At 35.5% G+C, this 19149-nt stretch overlaps 5 protein-coding genes across 13 annotated transcripts; 2 read left to right on the forward strand and 3 right to left on the reverse strand.

Moving 5' to 3' along the window:
- Positions 1 to 146: 146 nt before the first annotated feature.
- On the reverse strand, positions 147 to 6758 carry LOC124299868 (required for meiotic nuclear division protein 1 homolog). The gene is made up of 6 exons (XM_046753277.1): positions 6426 to 6758; positions 6229 to 6343; positions 1350 to 1569; positions 855 to 1212; positions 440 to 661; positions 147 to 409 (listed from the first exon to the last, which is right to left on the reverse strand). The coding sequence occupies exons 1-5, from the start codon at positions 6756 to 6758 to the stop codon at positions 467 to 469; spliced, it is 1221 nt and encodes a 406-aa protein (XP_046609233.1). The 3' UTR covers positions 147 to 409; positions 440 to 466.
- Positions 1655 to 6170, reverse strand: LOC124299867 (glutathione synthetase-like). Its single transcript, XM_046753275.1, has 3 exons — positions 4060 to 6170; positions 3498 to 3904; positions 1655 to 3358 (listed from the first exon to the last, which is right to left on the reverse strand). The coding sequence occupies exons 1-3, from the start codon at positions 4713 to 4715 to the stop codon at positions 2934 to 2936; spliced, it is 1488 nt and encodes a 495-aa protein (XP_046609231.1). The 5' UTR covers positions 4716 to 6170; the 3' UTR covers positions 1655 to 2933.
- Positions 6759 to 7085: 327 nt separating the features above from the next.
- Positions 7086 to 7978, forward strand: LOC124299876 (ribosomal protein 63, mitochondrial). Its single transcript, XM_046753289.1, has 2 exons — positions 7086 to 7227; positions 7593 to 7978. The coding sequence occupies exons 1-2, from the start codon at positions 7169 to 7171 to the stop codon at positions 7843 to 7845; spliced, it is 312 nt and encodes a 103-aa protein (XP_046609245.1). The 5' UTR covers positions 7086 to 7168; the 3' UTR covers positions 7846 to 7978.
- On the reverse strand, positions 7865 to 15202 carry LOC124299860 (apoptosis-inducing factor 3). Of its 8 annotated transcripts, none has more exons than XM_046753264.1 (9): positions 15085 to 15202; positions 13805 to 13957; positions 12606 to 12898; positions 12185 to 12521; positions 11596 to 11946; positions 11313 to 11515; positions 10072 to 10288; positions 9699 to 9951; positions 7865 to 8708 (listed from the first exon to the last, which is right to left on the reverse strand). In XM_046753264.1, exons 2-9 carry the CDS (start codon positions 13878 to 13880, stop codon positions 8543 to 8545), a joined length of 1896 nt encoding a protein of 631 aa, XP_046609220.1. In that variant the 5' UTR covers positions 13881 to 13957; positions 15085 to 15202; the 3' UTR covers positions 7865 to 8542. The 8 variants fall into 8 exon arrangements, with proteins under 8 accessions (XP_046609220.1, XP_046609219.1, XP_046609223.1 ...); XM_046753263.1 differs by having other exon boundaries at positions 14920 to 15092; XM_046753267.1 differs by lacking the exon at positions 15085 to 15202 and adding an exon at positions 14854 to 14907.
- On the forward strand, positions 15130 to 19129 carry LOC124299863 (anaphase-promoting complex subunit 7). Of its 2 annotated transcripts, none has more exons than XM_046753272.1 (6): positions 15130 to 15243; positions 16606 to 16932; positions 17009 to 17418; positions 17500 to 17914; positions 18005 to 18279; positions 18367 to 19129. In XM_046753272.1, exons 2-6 carry the CDS (start codon positions 16819 to 16821, stop codon positions 18587 to 18589), a joined length of 1437 nt encoding a protein of 478 aa, XP_046609228.1. In that variant the 5' UTR covers positions 15130 to 15243; positions 16606 to 16818; the 3' UTR covers positions 18590 to 19129. The 2 variants fall into 2 exon arrangements, with proteins under 2 accessions (XP_046609228.1, XP_046609227.1); XM_046753271.1 differs by lacking the exon at positions 15130 to 15243 and adding an exon at positions 16398 to 16476.
- The last annotated feature ends 20 nt before the right edge of the window (positions 19130 to 19149 follow it).

Here is a 19149-nt window from a genome sequence, read left to right on the forward strand (position 1 = left end):
TTTCGAAAAATATTCATATTCTTGGAATCTGCAGCTATTTTTATCAAAAAATGTATTTAGGGTAGAGAATTTTATTTTTCTACTTTGTTTTTATTTTGTGTAACAGATAACACATGTTACACAGCATTGAAAAGTCAATACGAAAGTTCTCAAAATTAAAATTAGGCAATGCCCCTATAATGCATGAGCCTGATAACTAAAATAAATCTAATCATCATTACAACAGTTTTCAATTCCTTATACATTTGTTTCTCTTATTATTGTAAAGGCAACATATGTGGCAAATAACAAATAAGTAACTATTTATACTTTATAAACGCAAATTATCTATATATTTACAGTATTTATAACCTGCTATTGTAGAAATTACTCGCTGAAAATGATATATATATATATATATATATATATATATATATATATATATATATATATACACGTAGATATTTTAATTGATATTAGAGTGTAACTAGGAGGTCAACACTTCAGATGTTTGGGGTTGATCGGCAAAATAACGATCGATGTAATGTAGTATTTCAAATACTACCTCAACCATAATTAATACAATTATCATCCATTCTAAACGAACGTGATGACGATCGCTAAGATGGGATGACAAAAGTTCTACAAGTTCAACGCAATGATTCAGTTTCTCATTCATCACCTGTGGACAGAAATCATGTATATTATTCTATATAAAATATTGGTCAGATCCATAATTGAATTTATAATACAAAGGTAATCTAAGATTTCAGTTCGAATTCGTTAACAATGGAGAAATGTTTAAGCAGTTTTATATTTCGCTAGTACGAAATTAAATTGATTGACATATTGTGTATTACTATAATTTCACATACCCGTGTACGTTTGGCAATACTGAAATAACTACACGTTTGTTGGAATAAATTTTCCAATTCATCTCTTTCCCAGTAAAAATCTGGGGTATCTAAAAGGTCGGAACTCAAGTTGATCATATGCCTGAGCGCAAATAATTCGCCTTGCTTTCGCAGAACTTCTTCTCTGCTCATTTTTATTGGGCGACCAGATTTCAGATCATCGGTAACAAAAGCAATTGAATCCACATAACGGTCTAGTGATGCTTCCCATATGCCAAGTTTGACAGAGAGTGCAATTGCATTTGAGAATGTGTATTTATCCAAGTCTGTGGCATTTGGTGCCAACATGATATTTCCTTCTTTCAAATGGCTCTTTTTACTGTAACGTATACCAAAAATCAGGTTGTCAGGTACATACATTGAGCATCCGTTAATTAAGACTTATATCAATAGGCAATACAAATTGGAATAAAGATCGGTGCAATCAAAAACACTTCAACCATTCTGATATCTTACCTAGATTCTAAATGCGTGTACAGCATTAGTTCACTCTCTGACTGCACCAGTTTATCAGCATAACTATGTTGTTCATAGGATTTCAAGAATCTCAGTAAATTTCCACTTTCAAGTTCTGACATATTCCAAAAAACAACAGTTCCTTCTCGGAAAAAGTAGACTTCACGGGGCTCTGTTTCTACCTCATATTTAGCTACTGCGTGAATCACATCTGGCATTGCTGGAATGTAATAACAAAAAAACATATATTGAACGATTACTAGCAGTCTATGGTTTAGTGGCTTTTTCCTCTTCATAGATAATGCTCTGTTGCAATTCTTTTATTATTCTTCTGCTTTTGCGATATAAATAACATGTGTAAAAAGACTAGGTAAATGTGACATTGTGAATTTTACTTTATTTTTTGGTTCAGCACCCTGTTTTGGTATAGTTCCGAAAAGCCCATACCGATCAATTTGGAATTTCGAATGCCCATGTATTTTGGCTCATTGATCAGAATATGATAGTGAAAATACCCGCCAATTTGATTTTCATGGTCAAAACTCACAAAAATTGATTTTTAAAAAGTTTCTCTATTTTATTCCGATACGCGGTGATCGTAGAAAGAAAAATTTCTACAAAAGCTGTAGCCTATAAAAAGACTGATCTTTTATGTTCTACACAGTTTTTGTCTGAAATCTTTTTTTTTGGAAAAAATGGGATAATGCTCCAATAAGTACGTTTTGCCAAAAGTCCATTAGTTTCGATTTTTTTTCTTTTACGCACTTTACCACTGGGATTGGTGACTATCGCAGATCAAAGGTTAGAATAAGTTAGGTCTCCTTATGACAGAGGCATAATAACGTACATATTGAAGCATTATCCTAATTTTCCTGAACGAGAAAATAATTATTTCAAACAAAAACTGTTTGGAACATAGGTATAAGATCAATCTTTTTATACGCTACAAATTTTGTAGAAAACATTTTTTTCTAAGATCAACACTTATCGAAATAACATAGAAAAACTTTTTTTAAATCAGTTTTTGTGAGTTTTGACCGTGAAATTCATATTTGCGGGTATTTTTACTATAACATTCGTGACAAAATTTCAAATTAATTGGACGTATGGGTTCTCAGAACTTTATCCCCCTGTTTATATAACATAAAGACTTATTCCAATATACAATATGACTATAAGTAATAGTAGAAAATATCACACCATAAAGTAAATTTAGACGTATCTAAGAAAAGGATGGTAGGTTAAACTTAGTACGTAGTACAAGTGATCACTCTGGATTACTAGTCCAGAAATATATTATTTTATTACTCCATACTTCTCTGGCGAGTTCCGACAATTGGCTGATTAGGAAGCGTTGGATAAAGTATCATCGAAAATATATTCATATAAATAGAATGTGTGGCACAGGGATGAGTTATTGTCACATTAAATGCTAAATAAGCCTATTCTTCGTATAAAATAATTTTTAGGCGTAAATTACAATCATTTCTCAGATTTTCATCAGTAGTTGTTCTCTTAGTTCTTGACTGCTAAGTACAAAATCAGGTGATAATTAACAACGACGGTATTACATGTGCATTTCAACTAGTCAGTTAAATAGGGACTATCACAAGCCCCTAATCCTGACGCAACACCGCCTTCATCAGCACTGGCCAATTTTGTTCGAAGCATGTGACCAACTTGTCTGTTAATGATAATATTCTTTTCATCGCCGATCAATACACCAAATATGCCCAATTCCGAAACGACTTCCTTCATTTCTGTATCTGTATCACTTCCTGCTCGTATTTGATAGTTTCTTTGCAACGGTGGTTGGATTCTATCCATCAAGATCCATGCCGATCTCTCTTGCTGGTTCTTCATGGATTCTAGTGCGGTTTTTATGTTATTTCCATAAACATTATTTCCACCACCTTCTCGCTGCGGTTTCAAAACAAAGCGTTCAGGATTTGCTATCCCCATGTCTATTGCATTTTCCCCGTGTTCATCAAAATCCAAAGCATAAAGACCTGGAAAATTTTGAATCAATAACAGATTAAAATGATCGATTCAGTGACCATTCTTTAAACCGATGCAGTCGTAATTTTACTGATTATTATTCCACAACATTAGTGTAAAAGTATGCTATCTAATTTTGATAATATTTACCAGTGAATATTCCTCTGATTTGCTGAACTGTCTCCTCGTCCTTCAGAAATCTGGCGAGAACTCCAGGCTTGGCCAGAGCTTGTTGGACTTTTTTTGCACCAGCTAGATGATATTGAATCGATGGGGATTTGATTGTTAAAGATCTTTCTATAAGTAATCTTACATCCCACTCTTTCTCAGTGGGATATTGACTCGGTTCATAGCCACATCTGAAGTAGACAACGGCGACGGTTTGTTCTCCAACAATCAGCTCTTTTTTGGGACCGAGACGTGCTTCAACAGCTAGCTCGCTCAGTGTTCTACGTATTACCTTAATGGATGGATTAAGTCTGCGGATTTCAAATTCGTGAAAACGCTGATCGCAAATGTTATACGTGACGTTTTCAATGATGAATAAAATAACGGATCTGAAAGAAGCACAAAATAATTAGGTAATTAGACGTTATACAAAAGCATGAACGAAAGAAAAGACGATGTTTGTCTTGTTTCAAAAGTATTTGGGAATATCTATAGGAATGAAATTCTTCTTGAGTTGAGGACATTTAAAAAATTATATACATACTTTGGATCATTGTAAATATTCCACGCGTCAATCATTCCCGTGCATAGTCCTTGGAGCGCATTATTGTCGGGTAAATTTTTTAGCTCGTTTGTGCGATCAAGTTCCTGTAGAATATATTTGTGCAATTTTGTAGCGGCAGGACCAAGCCATCCAAATCCTGATGCGATCGTATTTATTTCTACTTGTTTCCAACAACAATATGGCTTGTGATTTTGTGAGCAGCCGCGTTCTTTAGGGCAACTGGTGTCAAGCATTAGATCGGACCTTAACATTCCTAAAGATACTTTCTGAGTGAATCCCTCGCCGTGGACCGTTTCATAAATATCAAACAATTTCCGGGTAAAAGTATCGACTTTGATTGTTTCTTTGAGGGTTTCTTTCAGGAATTCATAGTCATGGGCAACCCTGTGCATGAGTTCATTTAATATTATTTGAATTTCACAAGCTCGATTAAATTCTGTCCTTGGAAATGATGACGGTATAAGAATAAATGGAGCAAACTGCAGAGTATCTCTGTTGAAATTTTTCTTCGATCGCATGCAGGCTCCATTCATAAGCGACCAATCTTTGGCTTTATCTATTAATTCTTGCAGTTCTGCCTGCGGCAATGGCAGTTTGACGCAAAGGCCCATACTGGGTTGATCACTCGCGTTCATACTTGCTTTTTATGTGATTCATACAATTGTGAACCACACATATACCTGAAGTGTATGATTATCAGAAACGAAATAGTTCTTGTTGTCAATTGATACTAACAAGCGCCGGTCCAGGAGTGCAAATTTTGAATCTTTGTTCCCGATAATATATGATTCAAAATTTTTTCTTCTTAACCTTTTTTAAAATCAGAGTATGCACTGACGATAAATGAAAACTATGTAGAATTAAGAGTACGTTGTATATTGGAATGGTAATTATGTTAGCATCTGAGGTGTTGACTAACGAAGAATCTGAAGAGTATTACGTATGTTTATTTTTAGATATTGCGAACTCATGAATCAGTATTTTCATAAATTCTGTTCCATATTTTATTTTAAAAATTACTTTTTATACTTTTGATTTAAAAAGAAACTATCAAATGTACTCCCGACCAAAACCTTTGTTATATTTTATCTGCTGTTGGACTTATTGATTTTCCTCACATTGCCCATGAATAAACTATCATACAATTTTAATAGAAAAAAAATTGAAGAGTTTGATAAAAAACACGTTTTTATGTGATAATGTATCACGCAATTCCTGCTACTCGTACATCATTCACCAAATGAATCACTGGAACGACTGCAGACTGTATCCCTGAACCTTGTATATATATCTAGTGATACTTACACACGCATACACACCATCAAGGTTCACTCTCATCCATACATGCCTACATGAGAGACTGGAGTGAGATGGCAGTGCTGTATCTATTATGAGTAGGTAGGTTTGAGTAAAAAGTCTATAGACAGTAACATACTTTGATCAGAATAAGGATAAATCATGAAATAATGACAAAATTCTTTGACAAAGTTTCCAAAGGAAAGTCCTGAAAATCCCGACTGGAATGAAACATATTTGTTTATTAAATATGAGAATGAAAAATATGATGACGATAAGATAATATGAACCCTACAGATATCAAGTCAGTATTATAAACCGACTGTTATATTGCGTCATGCAAAGGTGGCAATCAACAATAAATAAATAAATAAAAGGTAGGTATCATACCTCTTGACGCGCTATCGATATTTGTTCAATAAGCGTGTAATGGAAAGCGGGGCAGGTTCACAAATAATAGAACGTGACTAAATACACTTTTTTTCTGAGTGAATTCGCAAACTATAAGTATACGTTTTTCTGTAGCAATTATTGTGTTTCCGAGGATAGATAAAATCTACTTTATACGAATTCACTGTATTTTTATCAATATACCAGTGTTGAGAATAATTATTTCCGCCAACTAGTCAAGGATAAATGGTCAGACCAAACATTTGAAGCGAATCAATAACACAACTTATAATTTAGACACTAAGGCCCGTTCATCTTTAAACGTAACAAGTTGTCGAACTTGTCTTTCGTAACTAATTACAGTTGTTATTTGGTTGAGTGAAAATAGAAATAAAAGCTTCAAGGCATCAATTTGCACCATGGAAGTGAAACATAATACGGTGACGACATAATATTACTCACATTCTGAAGACGTTGAAATCTTTTGTGGCAAATATAAATCCTGTTTAAGTAAACCGTCCATGAGTCCTTCTAAATCATATTCGTCTGCAGTGGCCAGTGACTTGATATTCCAGAACTGAACATGTTTTAAAATGAAGTATTGAATTTATCCTATAGCATGTATATCAAAGAAATAACAGGTATCGAGTAAATCTCACTCCAGGCATGCTGCTCTCTTCGTCCTCTGATATAGATCTCTTTTTTCTCAACGGACGCTTTTTCATTTGAAAAGTGGATACGTTCTGTTGAATGCCTTGTACTCCGTGCAATTTACTTGAAGTTGTGAAAATGAATCGTTGCGGTCTAGATGCGATTGAATTTTTTGTCACAAATTTGTATTTATCGAACAAAAGAAGCTGACCGAGTTTCAAGGTAAACTTTTTCTCAGGAAGCTTGATGATCGTTGCGGACAAGCTACAAAAACCCTTGCCGTTAATCATCGACATGCCTATTCGAGACAGTGTCAACCGTTGAAAAGTGGCAAACAACATTGTTTTAATATTTCCTCACCACTTCTATTCGCGTACGTTATTATAATTTATTTTTACTTTCTTTATCAAACATTACGTAAAATTTTGATATTCACACAGGATATTGAAATCTTTAAAGTTCCGATAGTTCGCCGCTTGCTGGCTAGTATATGCGACAATTTTTAACACATTATCTCGATAAATTTAGTATCCATTCCTTTCAAGAGCAAAGATAACACATGAGCTACTCATAAAAATGCTGAACGACACCACGCGTGGTGATCGAATTCATTCCGTGGGAAGGTAGGGGAAAAACCGGCGTGATGCAAGGAATATCAAGAAGGCAAACAGCTGATCCTGTCGTGCTTCAGACCGCCGAATTTTCACAGAGTATTTTCGTTTCGATCTAAGTAATAACAAGGAAAGATAGGATGAGGTTGACCACAGTTTTGTTGAGATTTAAGCATCCGCACGGCCACTTGTATCACGGGTGAGGGAAATTTCCAATCCTTACTCCATAAAAGACAAATTCTTCGATTCTAACCTATAAACTTGGTTCCTGCGATCAATATACGCAGGCAATTGAAAAAGTGGGTCTATATTAACTTTCAATTGAAGATTATTTTATTGATTAATTACCATGAAAAACGGACTAAACGATTTTCAATCAGTTTTTTAAATACTGTGTCAAATATTTTCAGCGTTATTTATTTGAGACTAACCAGATCTAGCGATTGTATAGCTATTGAATTTATTTGAATGAAACACCAGATTTCGGAGAAATTTATTCGTCGTTACCTGAACATGACAGGTTTGTAAAGAATAATATTTACAAAAGTAATAATTGTTCTCCAGAAAACACCGACTAAGGAAAGCAGTCACTGACAAAAGCTTCAGAGCTCTGCGCTGGGACTACGAAATAGAAGAGCAGAATATGCTGCTACTGCGTCATCCTTACTTAACAATTGAGCAGTCCAGTGGTCATATGAAAGACCTTAGAGTAGACCCCATAGCTAAATGGGATAAGGAAAGAAGTGAAAAATTTTCCAAAATTACTACTTTGGAAGATAGACTTATGCATTTGAAAGTGAGAGATGCTTGGGATTAAAATAAACAATTTAAGGTAGTAGATTAATAATGGACAATTCTTTATTTGTTTAAATTATACAACAAATGTACATACATATAAACAATTATGAGATAAAGATACTTCAATTAATACATCGTTCCGTCATTGGAAATATTACCGTGTATCGTTATTTTGCTAGACTTTTCAAACCCCTTCATTATTCTTCTAAGATTTTTAATGTTGATTTCACGTAGCGTTTTACCTCACTGTAAATGGCACAATCAAGGATATTTTTACTTGATCTATACATACTTGGACAATTGGGATACTGCCATTTTGTTTTAAAAGTACACAAGAAAGCTTTAAACTCCTGCAAAAGACCCAGACTGATACTACAAAAGGTATCTAGTTAATGAACAAAGTAGCACTTCTTGATGCCTCATTTGACATCAGTTCTTTCAAGGTTAACTGAAAGAAATTATAACGATTTCCATATGCAAATGATCCTATTTTAATTCACTGATATTACAAATGCTCTGATAACAATTGCAAAGTATGTGTGTTTTGAAATAGTTTGTATATAAGATAAATATAGTTTCGTATACAAGAACCTTCGAAGTGATCTACTAGTTGGTTGCGTTGCATTAATATATCACAAAACTGTTAAAATTATAAAACTTTTGAAACGCACTAACAATTGAAATGCAATCCGCACCTTGCATCTATCACAAGTGTACTAACGAACAAAACTCTTAACAAAACGCAAACACCTTGAGTAATTACTGATTTGTTTACAGTATTGTGCACGTTTTATACAGTTTTCAATTGTATACAGTTTAGGAGGTACTATTGCGTACGTGTGGTAATCTCTCCTCGACATATTTCCAGTACCCAACCCTTTCCTAGAATGTTATAAGTACCCGTAAGCGTGAAAAAAATAATAAAATAAATTAACAATCTATGATAATCAATATTAAGTACCTAATCAAAATATATTAAAGGTGAGTGATATCAACATATTTCTATAGACATATAGAAACTATGAAAACCTATCTAGAAATGAGGCACCAATTCAGTATTTTCGATCACTTTGAATATTACATACAATGGATACCTTATTACAAAATAAACGTTTTAGTTTACTTTCAACAATTCTTGGACGTTTCAATTTACATCACAATCACTTTTCATATCAAACACTTGATAGTTTCAACTAATAATACAGCAGGAGTTTATTTTCAAAATAAAACTGTTTTACAATCTGGGGCAAATATTGATTTTTGTTTCATGGCTGCTGACAAGATTCGGAAAGCAGCCAGTGCGTTTATTAAGTAACGCCATACCTTTCATAGATCATGTCTTGAACGTACAAAAAATTTCTACTGTATATGAGAAATCGCAGCATAACAAGCCTTTAAGTATCCTTCTAAAAAGAACGTACTGTCGCGACCTGACCTAAGCATATTGGTCCCTGCTTACGTTGTGACCATAATTTAATAGATATATAACCAAAAGTTAATACTGATTGTACTACATATCTTAACCAATTACCAGCTTTCAAAGTTCATATATTGAAAATATAATTATTTCGGCACTATTCTCATTGAAAACTCGTAGTGCTGTGAAAAGAAAAACTGTCAAAAGTCCAAATATAATGTAGTTTCTTCTTTCATGCACTGCGATAATTTGTAGAGATTATTGTTGAATATTAATTTAACACTGAATAAAACAAATATTCTGTACCTTTAGACAGTTTTTATTCTACAGTATATAAGCAACTCACTAGTTGTCTATATTATGTGCCATTAACAAATTTATATATCATACATATATTACTTTCTGGCTTATGAGACAAGTGAATGATAAAAATCATTTGAAAATTAAATTCTTACGACTTAATGTCTGGTGTAGAGACTGCTGGAATCAAGTCTTGTGGTTTGTGGGGCATCCAACCCAGTGGATCTCTTTCCACTTCTTCTTGAGTCAACTGCCTTCCTTCGTACAGCAAATTGGCAAAATCTGCCACAATGGGATCTCTTCCCGAACTACTCATTGAAATGACTTTGCCATCCTTGAAATAGTATGCAAAGAACTTGAAGTCCTCAAGAGATCCAACAATTTTTACCCCAGTTGGTCTGCCATATCCTGTGGGATCATTTATTTCAATACATGAAGTGTTTATTAGTTACTTGCGAGTGATCTCTGTATTTTCAGGAAAGTTTTGAACACGTGAGCAAATAAATGATAATCCAAATTAAGCCGAACCTGCATATCTGTAACTTCGACCGAATAGCATGGTCCAGAAGAAGGGCACTACTTTCAAAGGTGTTTCTTTGCCCGCTATATTCAAAGCAGCAATTTTTCCGTGGTAGTGAGCTAGGCCGTAATGTCCTATTGCTGCTGGCATATTTCCAGAACTATATACAGGAGCATATGCAACGTCACCACCGGCATATACATTGTCCACGTTTGTTTTGAGGAACTGTAAGAAGATAAATCATTCCATTAAACGAGCACATTGCACACTACGCGTAGAAAATCTGTGGAGGGCATCAAGTTAATTTACTCACAAGATACTCTAGTTAATTGATATTACAGTCCTAATCTGCCAATAAATATATATTTGGTAAGTGGTATTATATTGTGAATAATGGCGTGGTAGAATTTGATATACCCTTTTCAATTCGAAGCTCTCTGTATGTTAGATCTTACTTTTACCTTGTTTACCACCACAGTGCCATTTAGCCGCATCTCGACTTTCTTCATCACGACATCTTTCTAATCACCAAAATAATTACACGATATCGTTTTGTCTAAAAGTTTTGCTAGTTTAATATACCTGTGGAATTTCCTCATGTAGGAGCGTCTCTTCGGTTTTGACTTCAGGACCTTTTATTTTACCCTGGTAGAACAAGGTTTAAGAACATCTAATAGCAAATGTTAATATTCTGTGAAAATTTAAACTATGAATGTAGACCATAGATACTGGTTTTGACAAATTGGCCCATGAAAGTAAAACTTCTGCATGCTTGACTTGCTTGTACTTTCTCTTATGTCTCATTTTGATAGTCACTGCAGATGAGCTAACTCAGCTTTCAAAGAACTATTAATTATAGACTAGCTTGGGGTTACAGAGTTTTTGATTGGAAAAATTATTATGAAAACAAAAACAGAATATTTGCGATTCTAAAATACATTCAAAATTGTGGCCATATAATCAGTAATCTTCTACCCTATTACACTGACTTTTCGCAGTTTCTCAACAGTCTTCACGCCTTTTTCCTAATACATTATATTGTTAATAAATGATAGTTTGTAAAGTTTCCAGATCAGTTGAATGTAACAATCAGCTCTTTACCTTAACTTTTTTTTTTGTCTTTGTACTTTTCTTACTCGTCGCATCTTTGTTGTCCTTGGCATCTGTCTTACCCGTCACTTTTTCTGCCTCGTCTATCTTATACATAACAAGAGATTAAGTTACGCTTTTGTTCAACAATATACAGTACCCTGTCCGTGACTATGCTACCGTCTGCAAGCCGTTGCAACTGCGTCTCCTTTAGCCATTCTGTATTGAGTGTAGAACCGACTCCCAGAATAGCAATATCGCATTCGAGGAATGTCCCGTCCAGTAACTCAACTTGTTGAAGAGAAGAACCACCATTGTTTGACAAGAAACGAGCAATGCCGTTCTCCAAGATGAAGCGTACACCTTAGAAGCAAAAGTAATAACTGTCTGAGTTCAATTGAGCCGCTATTTATCATCAAGTGTACACAAGTGAAAAATCTTACCTTTAGCTTCAAATTCTCTTTTAATTCTGTCACCAATTTCTTGTCCAAAAACAGCTTTGAAAGGCGCGGTAGCGCGACCGACGACTGTAACCGAAGCACACTTGCCAACGCAATAGGCAGCTGCTTCCATGCCTATGAAACCAAGTCCCAGCAGCACGACATGTTTCTCAGGAGAAAGTTGCGCGAAAATTGCAGCACTGTCTACATAATTCCGTACAACGAAAATGTTTGCTAGATCGATGCCAGGCAGATCAGGTAACTTTGGTTTGCTTCCAGTCGCAACAAACAGATAATCATACCTCAAATTTTCATTAGTGTTTAGCTTAACGGTCTTTTCGTTGGTATTCAATCCTGAAAGTGATTAATTGCAACAAATAATTAACTGAAAATGACGACCTATAATTTCCTGATAATTTTTTCTTTGATTTTCTATATTTACTAGATGTTATGGAAACATACATGAGATTTTTTTAATTTCATTTATCGATTTTTTAAATAATTGCTGCGAACTCTGAAATAAAATTATACTAATCCAATGTTTGGCTCAACTTCATATTAAAGTAGAAGATACATTAGTTATTTCACATACCTATAACTTCTTTACCAAGCAAAGTTTCAATGTTATGTTCATTATAAAAGAATTGGGACCTGAGTGCAATCTTTTCTACATCAACATCCATTGCCTTGGAAAGTTTTGGTCTGTCATACGGCAAAGCAGATTCTTTGCAAACCATGACTATGCGCCCGGTGAACCCTTCTTGGCGCAAAGTTTCGGCGCAAGTTGCAGCAGCTGGACCCCCTCCAGCAATCACAATAGTCGATAGATTGTCACTCTTAAGCACACTCATCTCCTTAGTCCGCTTGTTTGTTTCCAGCTCCTTGCGCTTGGCACGCACTCTTATGCCACCATTTTGATCTACAGAAACCTAAAGGTATGTTTTTGATGGTGAGATGGTGAGTGTTTTTGCCAATCAACCAAACTTCTTCATTCCTTGAGCAACTCCATTTACCTTGTAGCATGGTAGAGAGTCCAAGCCAGGATAGTCTTCTATGTCACCAGTCTTTATGTTGAAGCATGCTCCGTGCCACGGACATCTTACTCGACCCTCACCCAGAGCGCCAGTGGCTAAAGGCGCTCCATAATGAGAGCACTTCCATCCTAAGGCGTGCAGCTCTCCGCCTTGCTTGATCAGTAAAATCTTACCACCATCTTCGCCCAAAGGCAATGATTTCATTTCATTATCCTTGATTTCATTCTCATTGCAGACAACTGCTTCAACGAAATCTGAACTCTCCGGTTGACCTGAGGAATACATCAAAAGTAGTTATTGCTTGGCCATTGAATGATTCTTGGAGGAAACTTAAAGCTAATTGTAATGATATGTTATTAAGAACACAGTGAAGGCAGTTCCTAAGTGAGGTTAAGATTTGATTAATATACAACTAAAATTCATTCAACGTGTGAACATTTCGACTTCGGAAGGCATCGACTCACAGGAGCAACAGCAGTTTGCTACATTATATAAATCGTAAGGATTTGGTGGCTTAGGCTTGTTGCACTGAGAGCAATTTTGACTTTGCCCAGGCTCATTTTTCTCAGGCTTTTTGTCACTCATTCTCGGCAGTTTCGACGATATTTCGCTACTGAGATATGAGAGTTAAATTGTCGCAAAAAGACAACTTTACGCAAAAAATTATAAAAAAAGAGGCAAGTTTGGTTTCAAAGAATAAGACGATAACTATATTTGAAAAATAATGATGCTTAATACGTTGCCAATCAACGAAAATTAGCAAATCGCGACGGATATGTCATTTTATTCGCAACACGGAGATCATGGCAAGCGTTTATCAGCTGTCGATAGGGGCTATTCTTTGCAATAATCAAACTGATATTTTAAAGTAAACCAATGGAAACACGGCTCATTATACGATTAGTTATCTTATTGCGTCGCTTACATCCTTCTATCGATGACATGACTGCAATAATCTGACGAAGAGCAGCTAACAATTTTAATTGTACTTCTAGTAAAATGATGTGTATAAAGAAGCGGCGAGAAATACACGCGTGGTTCGCAAGGCCGATGACCGGCAGACGGAGACTCAAATCAAATCAATATACCGCGGTCAACGCGCTGTTGATAATAAATATTACAAAGCGTTACAGCTTTGCTGGATATTAATCCAACAGCTTTTATACGCAATGCCCTACCTTTCTTTGGTGGCGATGTTTCCCCACTACGTTTTGCCTTGTTTGGTGAAAAGCTTTTTCCACTCCTTCCACCCATCTTCCGTCGCAGATATTATTTATTGTGTTTTACTGCGTTTATTTTTGTTGTTTGCTGGCGTCCGGCTATGACATGCGCTAGAAAAGTACAGTGTATGTGTTAGCTATGGTTATTTCAAATATATTCACATATAAATAAATAGGATACCGCGGAGATATGATGATTTACGGAATGGAAATTATTATCATTGTATCGTACGTAAGTTTCTGTATATTAGTCGGTTTAACTTGTTTATGGCATACAACCAGGACGGAAGCGAATTTTTACGTTATCTTGTTATTATACATTTTTTTTTCTAATCAACTATACATCGTTGTTGCTGTGAAACGGTTTTGTGGTAAATTTACAGTCTATTTAATAATATGTTTTCCGGAAGCTAGATCTCCACCACATCCGTATTACATACGCATGTTGCAATATTTAGAGGGTGTATGAGAGATGTGAGACAAGAAAAGATGTCAATCTTGCACCGACAACGCCCAAAAGTCTACCTTGCTTCTTAAGAAAGCTAATTTACGTCAGACACACTCATACTATGTTCCAGTTAATCTTGGCACCTTTTCAAATGAACGTGAAAAAATGTTATTCAACCCGCATATGTGAGCATTCGACCGCTTAAAAGGCCCAATTGTTATGTTACAGTGTTCTTTGCAATACGTGAAAAGTAGAAATTTTTCGTTTTCTTATCACTCGAAACGTGTCCTTCATCTATTAATTCAATATCGAAATAATTTCGAAAGATATTCAGAGGTCAGAGCTTTTCCCGTGAAAGTATTCGTGGTATTCGTATATTATATTATTATTATGGCAAGGTGATCAGCTTGATCTACATCGGCGTGATTCTGATATAATCCTTTATTTACAAATGACATTCGCAACGATACTGGAAATTCGGTTTACTTGCCATGGAATAATATATTCTATTGAATATTTTATTGGCCGAATAACAAAAGAAAAAAAAACAAATACATACACTTATATCCATTAGTCGTTCGATATCATTATATCACGATTTATGTATGCACATATTCCAACTTACTTTCCCTATGGTTTACGTTTACTTGAGACGAAGTGACGCATGCGGTGTTGATAATTTTCAATTTATAAGATTATAGCGGATTTTAGTAAGAGAATAACACTTCGTATTTATTCGAGACTCGAACATAATCCGGAGGAGCCTTATGTAAAAAGTAATTAAGCCCACCTGTTACACCGCTCGTTACCTGCGGTAGACTGAACTATGCCAAATCTCGGCTTCCTTGAAAGTGAAAGGATAACGCACTACGTGTCCTTGATTGTGCTGTGAAATTCATGGCATCCACTCTGCACACCAATCACCGCACTATTTTTTATCGCCATCTAGGTATGGGAAAGACATCTCATTATGACCCAATAAGCCATATATCGCGACATACAAATATTATGCACATAGGATTGCGATAAGATTGGAGTCTATTTTTTTTTTCTATCACAATTTTCATTATGGTTTGAAAAATGCCGCGTGCGGATTACCGATACACGATTCAATTACTATTATTTACAAGTGGTAAGATATTTTATTTGATTCCATTCGTCCGTTGCAGTAAAATTGTAAATTGTTTGGTACGCTATACGTTGTAATGTGCGTATTTTTTAAAAATTACCCGAGGTGCAACGACTCATCGTACATGAAAATTAACGCTTATCTAATCAGTAATGATATACGGATATATGAATGATATGCTGCGGGGATCTATGTTCACCTATGTCTGTCTGATTATGAGAACACCTGATTCAGTCTGTATCAGCGATGTCATCTGCTATAGATACATATGTATATAATATCTGATTTCGGCAATTGCGCAAAATATGTATAACATTCCCGTATATTCAGCGTACGCAATAAACCATATTATTAAAATAATACTACCGGATGTGAAAACTTGAGTTATAGTTTAAGTACAGTATGTGACCCGTCGCAGAGTAATTTCTTATGGATCGAGCAGGAATGTAGGGCAATGTTACTCGTGAAGGTCACGATATAAAAGTTTTATCGATCATTACAGAGCGTACAATAAACTTGTAAATAATCTATAGCCCAACGAGTTTAGCCGCACAGTATTTAGGTTTTATGTAAAAAGATGTGACACATTTTATATACTAACTGCTGGATGTGCTTTTATTGTTTTTGTCAACAGCCAACGTGATAAGTTTGTAAGAAGTTTTGATACGAAGAAAACTTTCGGAAATATTTGAAAATCCAAAAGTACCATTCCGAAGTTATTGAAAAAAAAGTTATTGACGTAAACATAAGGCAACGATATTAACGGCGTTTATTGCATTTCCAACATTAAAATGCTAGAATCAAGCTAGAATTAGATTTGTCGAAGAAACCAGCCATTCAAATCTCGCGCTAGTCAACAGATGTCGCCATTGTTTGACGGGTGCTTTAGGCGTGTATAAGTATATGAATTTGTAAATGTGGGTGCATGAATAAGAGGACACAAGCCGTCCGCTGTCAAAGTAGTATTTATTTAGATCTGTAAAAATGTCGAGTTTATACGAGCAGATAAAAATGTTGTACGATCAGGAGCTGTATTCAAATGTGATCGCTCTAGTAAGTACGAGCTGTGACTTAATGTTGATTTGTTCAAACTAACCTATAATGCAGAAAATTGATAGCGAGAAAGAATTTGCCAGTGTATGAGAAATGCATGAGGATAACGTTCAGCTCTTCTATTTCTAGGCAAATTTCATTTTATCGCTAAGCGATCACAATAGCGAGCTTCTTCCACCGCAGGCAAAATTCTTAACGTATGTTCATTGTGCCGATTCGTACTTTCATCTTTCCAAGTACCGGAAGGCTGAATCGCTGTACAAGAAGTCCTTGCAGTTTCGTAAATGCCTTTTGAAATCTAAAGGTGCTACTAAACCGCCGCCTGATGGACAGAAAGAACTCATGTCGGACATAGACATTAAATATCAAATACATTTGTGCTTGGTCAAGCTCAAAAATACCCAAGAAGCCTTGCAAGTACTTCAGGGAATACCTGGCAAGCAAAGATCCGCAAAAGTAAGAACTTCTTCATCCTTGAAAGTAGAGAACTTTTTTGCCATCTATTATTTATGTTCCGAAAATAAATTTTTAGGTGAATATGGCTCTGGCAAAAATGTTCCAAGAACAAGGAATGGAAAGATCAGCAATTACGACATACAAGGAAGTTTTACGAGAATGTCCATTGGCTCTTAACGCAGTGGAAGGACTCCTTGCTCTGGGTGTAAAAGGGATCGAAGTAAATTCCATGATTGTTAACTCTATAACCAATTCACCAAGTCTGGAGTGGTTGAACATCTGGATCAAAGGACACGCACATATTCACAATCGTGAATACAGTCATGCAATTACAGCATTCCGGTCACTCGATAATGCCAATTACTTTAGAGACAATGTTACCTTGTTAATAACAATGGGTGAATGTTACTATTTTGCTGGTGACGATAAAAATGCCTTGACGTGTTTGCGACGGGCCAGAACTATAGAACCTGATTTGACGAAAGGGTTTGTAAAAATTCGTTTCTGGATTCAAATGATATGTGTTCAATGATAAGCCTGATCTGTTTTATTTTGTTATTTTTTTAGCCTTGACATATATGCCGCTGTGTTGTACAAGACGCAAAACACCAAGGAGCTTGAGAAATTAATCCCAGCTATAACACAGACTTCCGAATACACAGCTGAACAATATATAGCTATGGCTTATGCTTTGTACGCTGCGCGAAAATTCAGTAGAGCAAGTACCCTGATTGTACAAGCGATAAACCTGAGCCCCTATAGTATCGAAGCAATTATATTATGGGGAAATATTCTTATCGATCAAAAAAAATATCAAGAGGCATTGCACCATTTTAGGAAAGCTGCTCTACTCAAACCACATAGATACGAACCACACAAAGGACTCGTTGATTGTTATGTTGGAATGCACAGACTTAGGGAAGCACTGAATATCGCCAGTACAGGCTGTAAATTACTGGGACACACGCCTCGGGCTCTGACGGTACACCATTAGTAAAATACTAAACTGTATGTTTAAACAACAGTTTTTGAGGTTTGACACGATGACTTATGTAAAAATATTATATTCCAGCTTTATTCGTCGGTTTTGATGAAGGACCCTGTATCAGTTGGCAAAGCGAAAAACTTGTTGGAAAAAGCATTGAGTCAAGAAGAGTCATTTTTGCCGGCTGTTTATTTGTTGGCTGAAATATACGAACAGGAGATGAACTTAGAAGCTGCTATTGAATTACTTGAGAGACAAGTAGAAATATTACCTACCTCTAAATTTCATCAGATGCTTGGCGATTTGTGGGCTAGAATTCACAATCAAGAAAAAGCATTGGATCATTACGCCATCGCCTTGAAGTAGGGATGCAGTTTTAGTTTCACAGTGTGGTGATATTTTTATCTGTACTGTTACTAACCAATTCATTTTATCCCATTTGTTTACAGTTTAGATCCATGTAATCGACGGGCTCTGGAAGGGCTGCATCGGTTAGACAGTACTTCAACGAAACTGGAATCGACTTATTATATGACTGTAGGTGACGAACATGCAGATACAACTTATGATGTAGGAGATGGTTTGCCAGATACAGACAATGATGAGGGAGCTGACGAAAGTGAAACAGAAGCAGTTTGGTCTGACATGGATCTGGAAGCGAATAGTCAATAGGGTAACTTACAACCAGAGTAATTGAAAGTAGTTTGTAACTGAAAATAATGAGCATTTCTCATTTCTGCGGCAATGATTTTCCTCTGATATTATATAACAATGAAATTATGAGTTCTTTATCAGAGAAATTGTCCTCCCGCATCACAGTACTCCTCGGAAATTTTTGTTCCATACTTCTGCAAAGACTGTTGATTTTCAACTGTGACTGACGATATTCTTCAAATCATAATAATGCGTGCATTTTTTCTAAATGTACGAAACTGTTTATGGAGTAGACAAAATCTCGAGTTCCTTTCTCCTATATGTAGTACAATTGACAAATGAGTACTTCGATCATGCAAGAAAGAATTACGCAATTCTGTGAAGTACCATGTCTCTATGTTTATGTTCTAATGAGAACGCATCAATCATGTTTATAGAAAGAGAAATTCTTACTTTATTAGCTAATTTTTCGATGTTGTTTTCTTAGTACAGAATAAGCAAAAAATTTATTCAGTTTTGTGTGTACCACAAATAAGAATAAATTAAAAAATATGAGTATGTAGTTTGGTTACTATATA

Source organism: Neodiprion virginianus, chromosome 3, assembly GCF_021901495.1.
Source record: "Neodiprion virginianus isolate iyNeoVirg1 chromosome 3, iyNeoVirg1.1, whole genome shotgun sequence".
In the NCBI taxonomy this organism is placed as follows: Eukaryota; Metazoa; Arthropoda; class Insecta; order Hymenoptera; family Diprionidae; genus Neodiprion; species Neodiprion virginianus.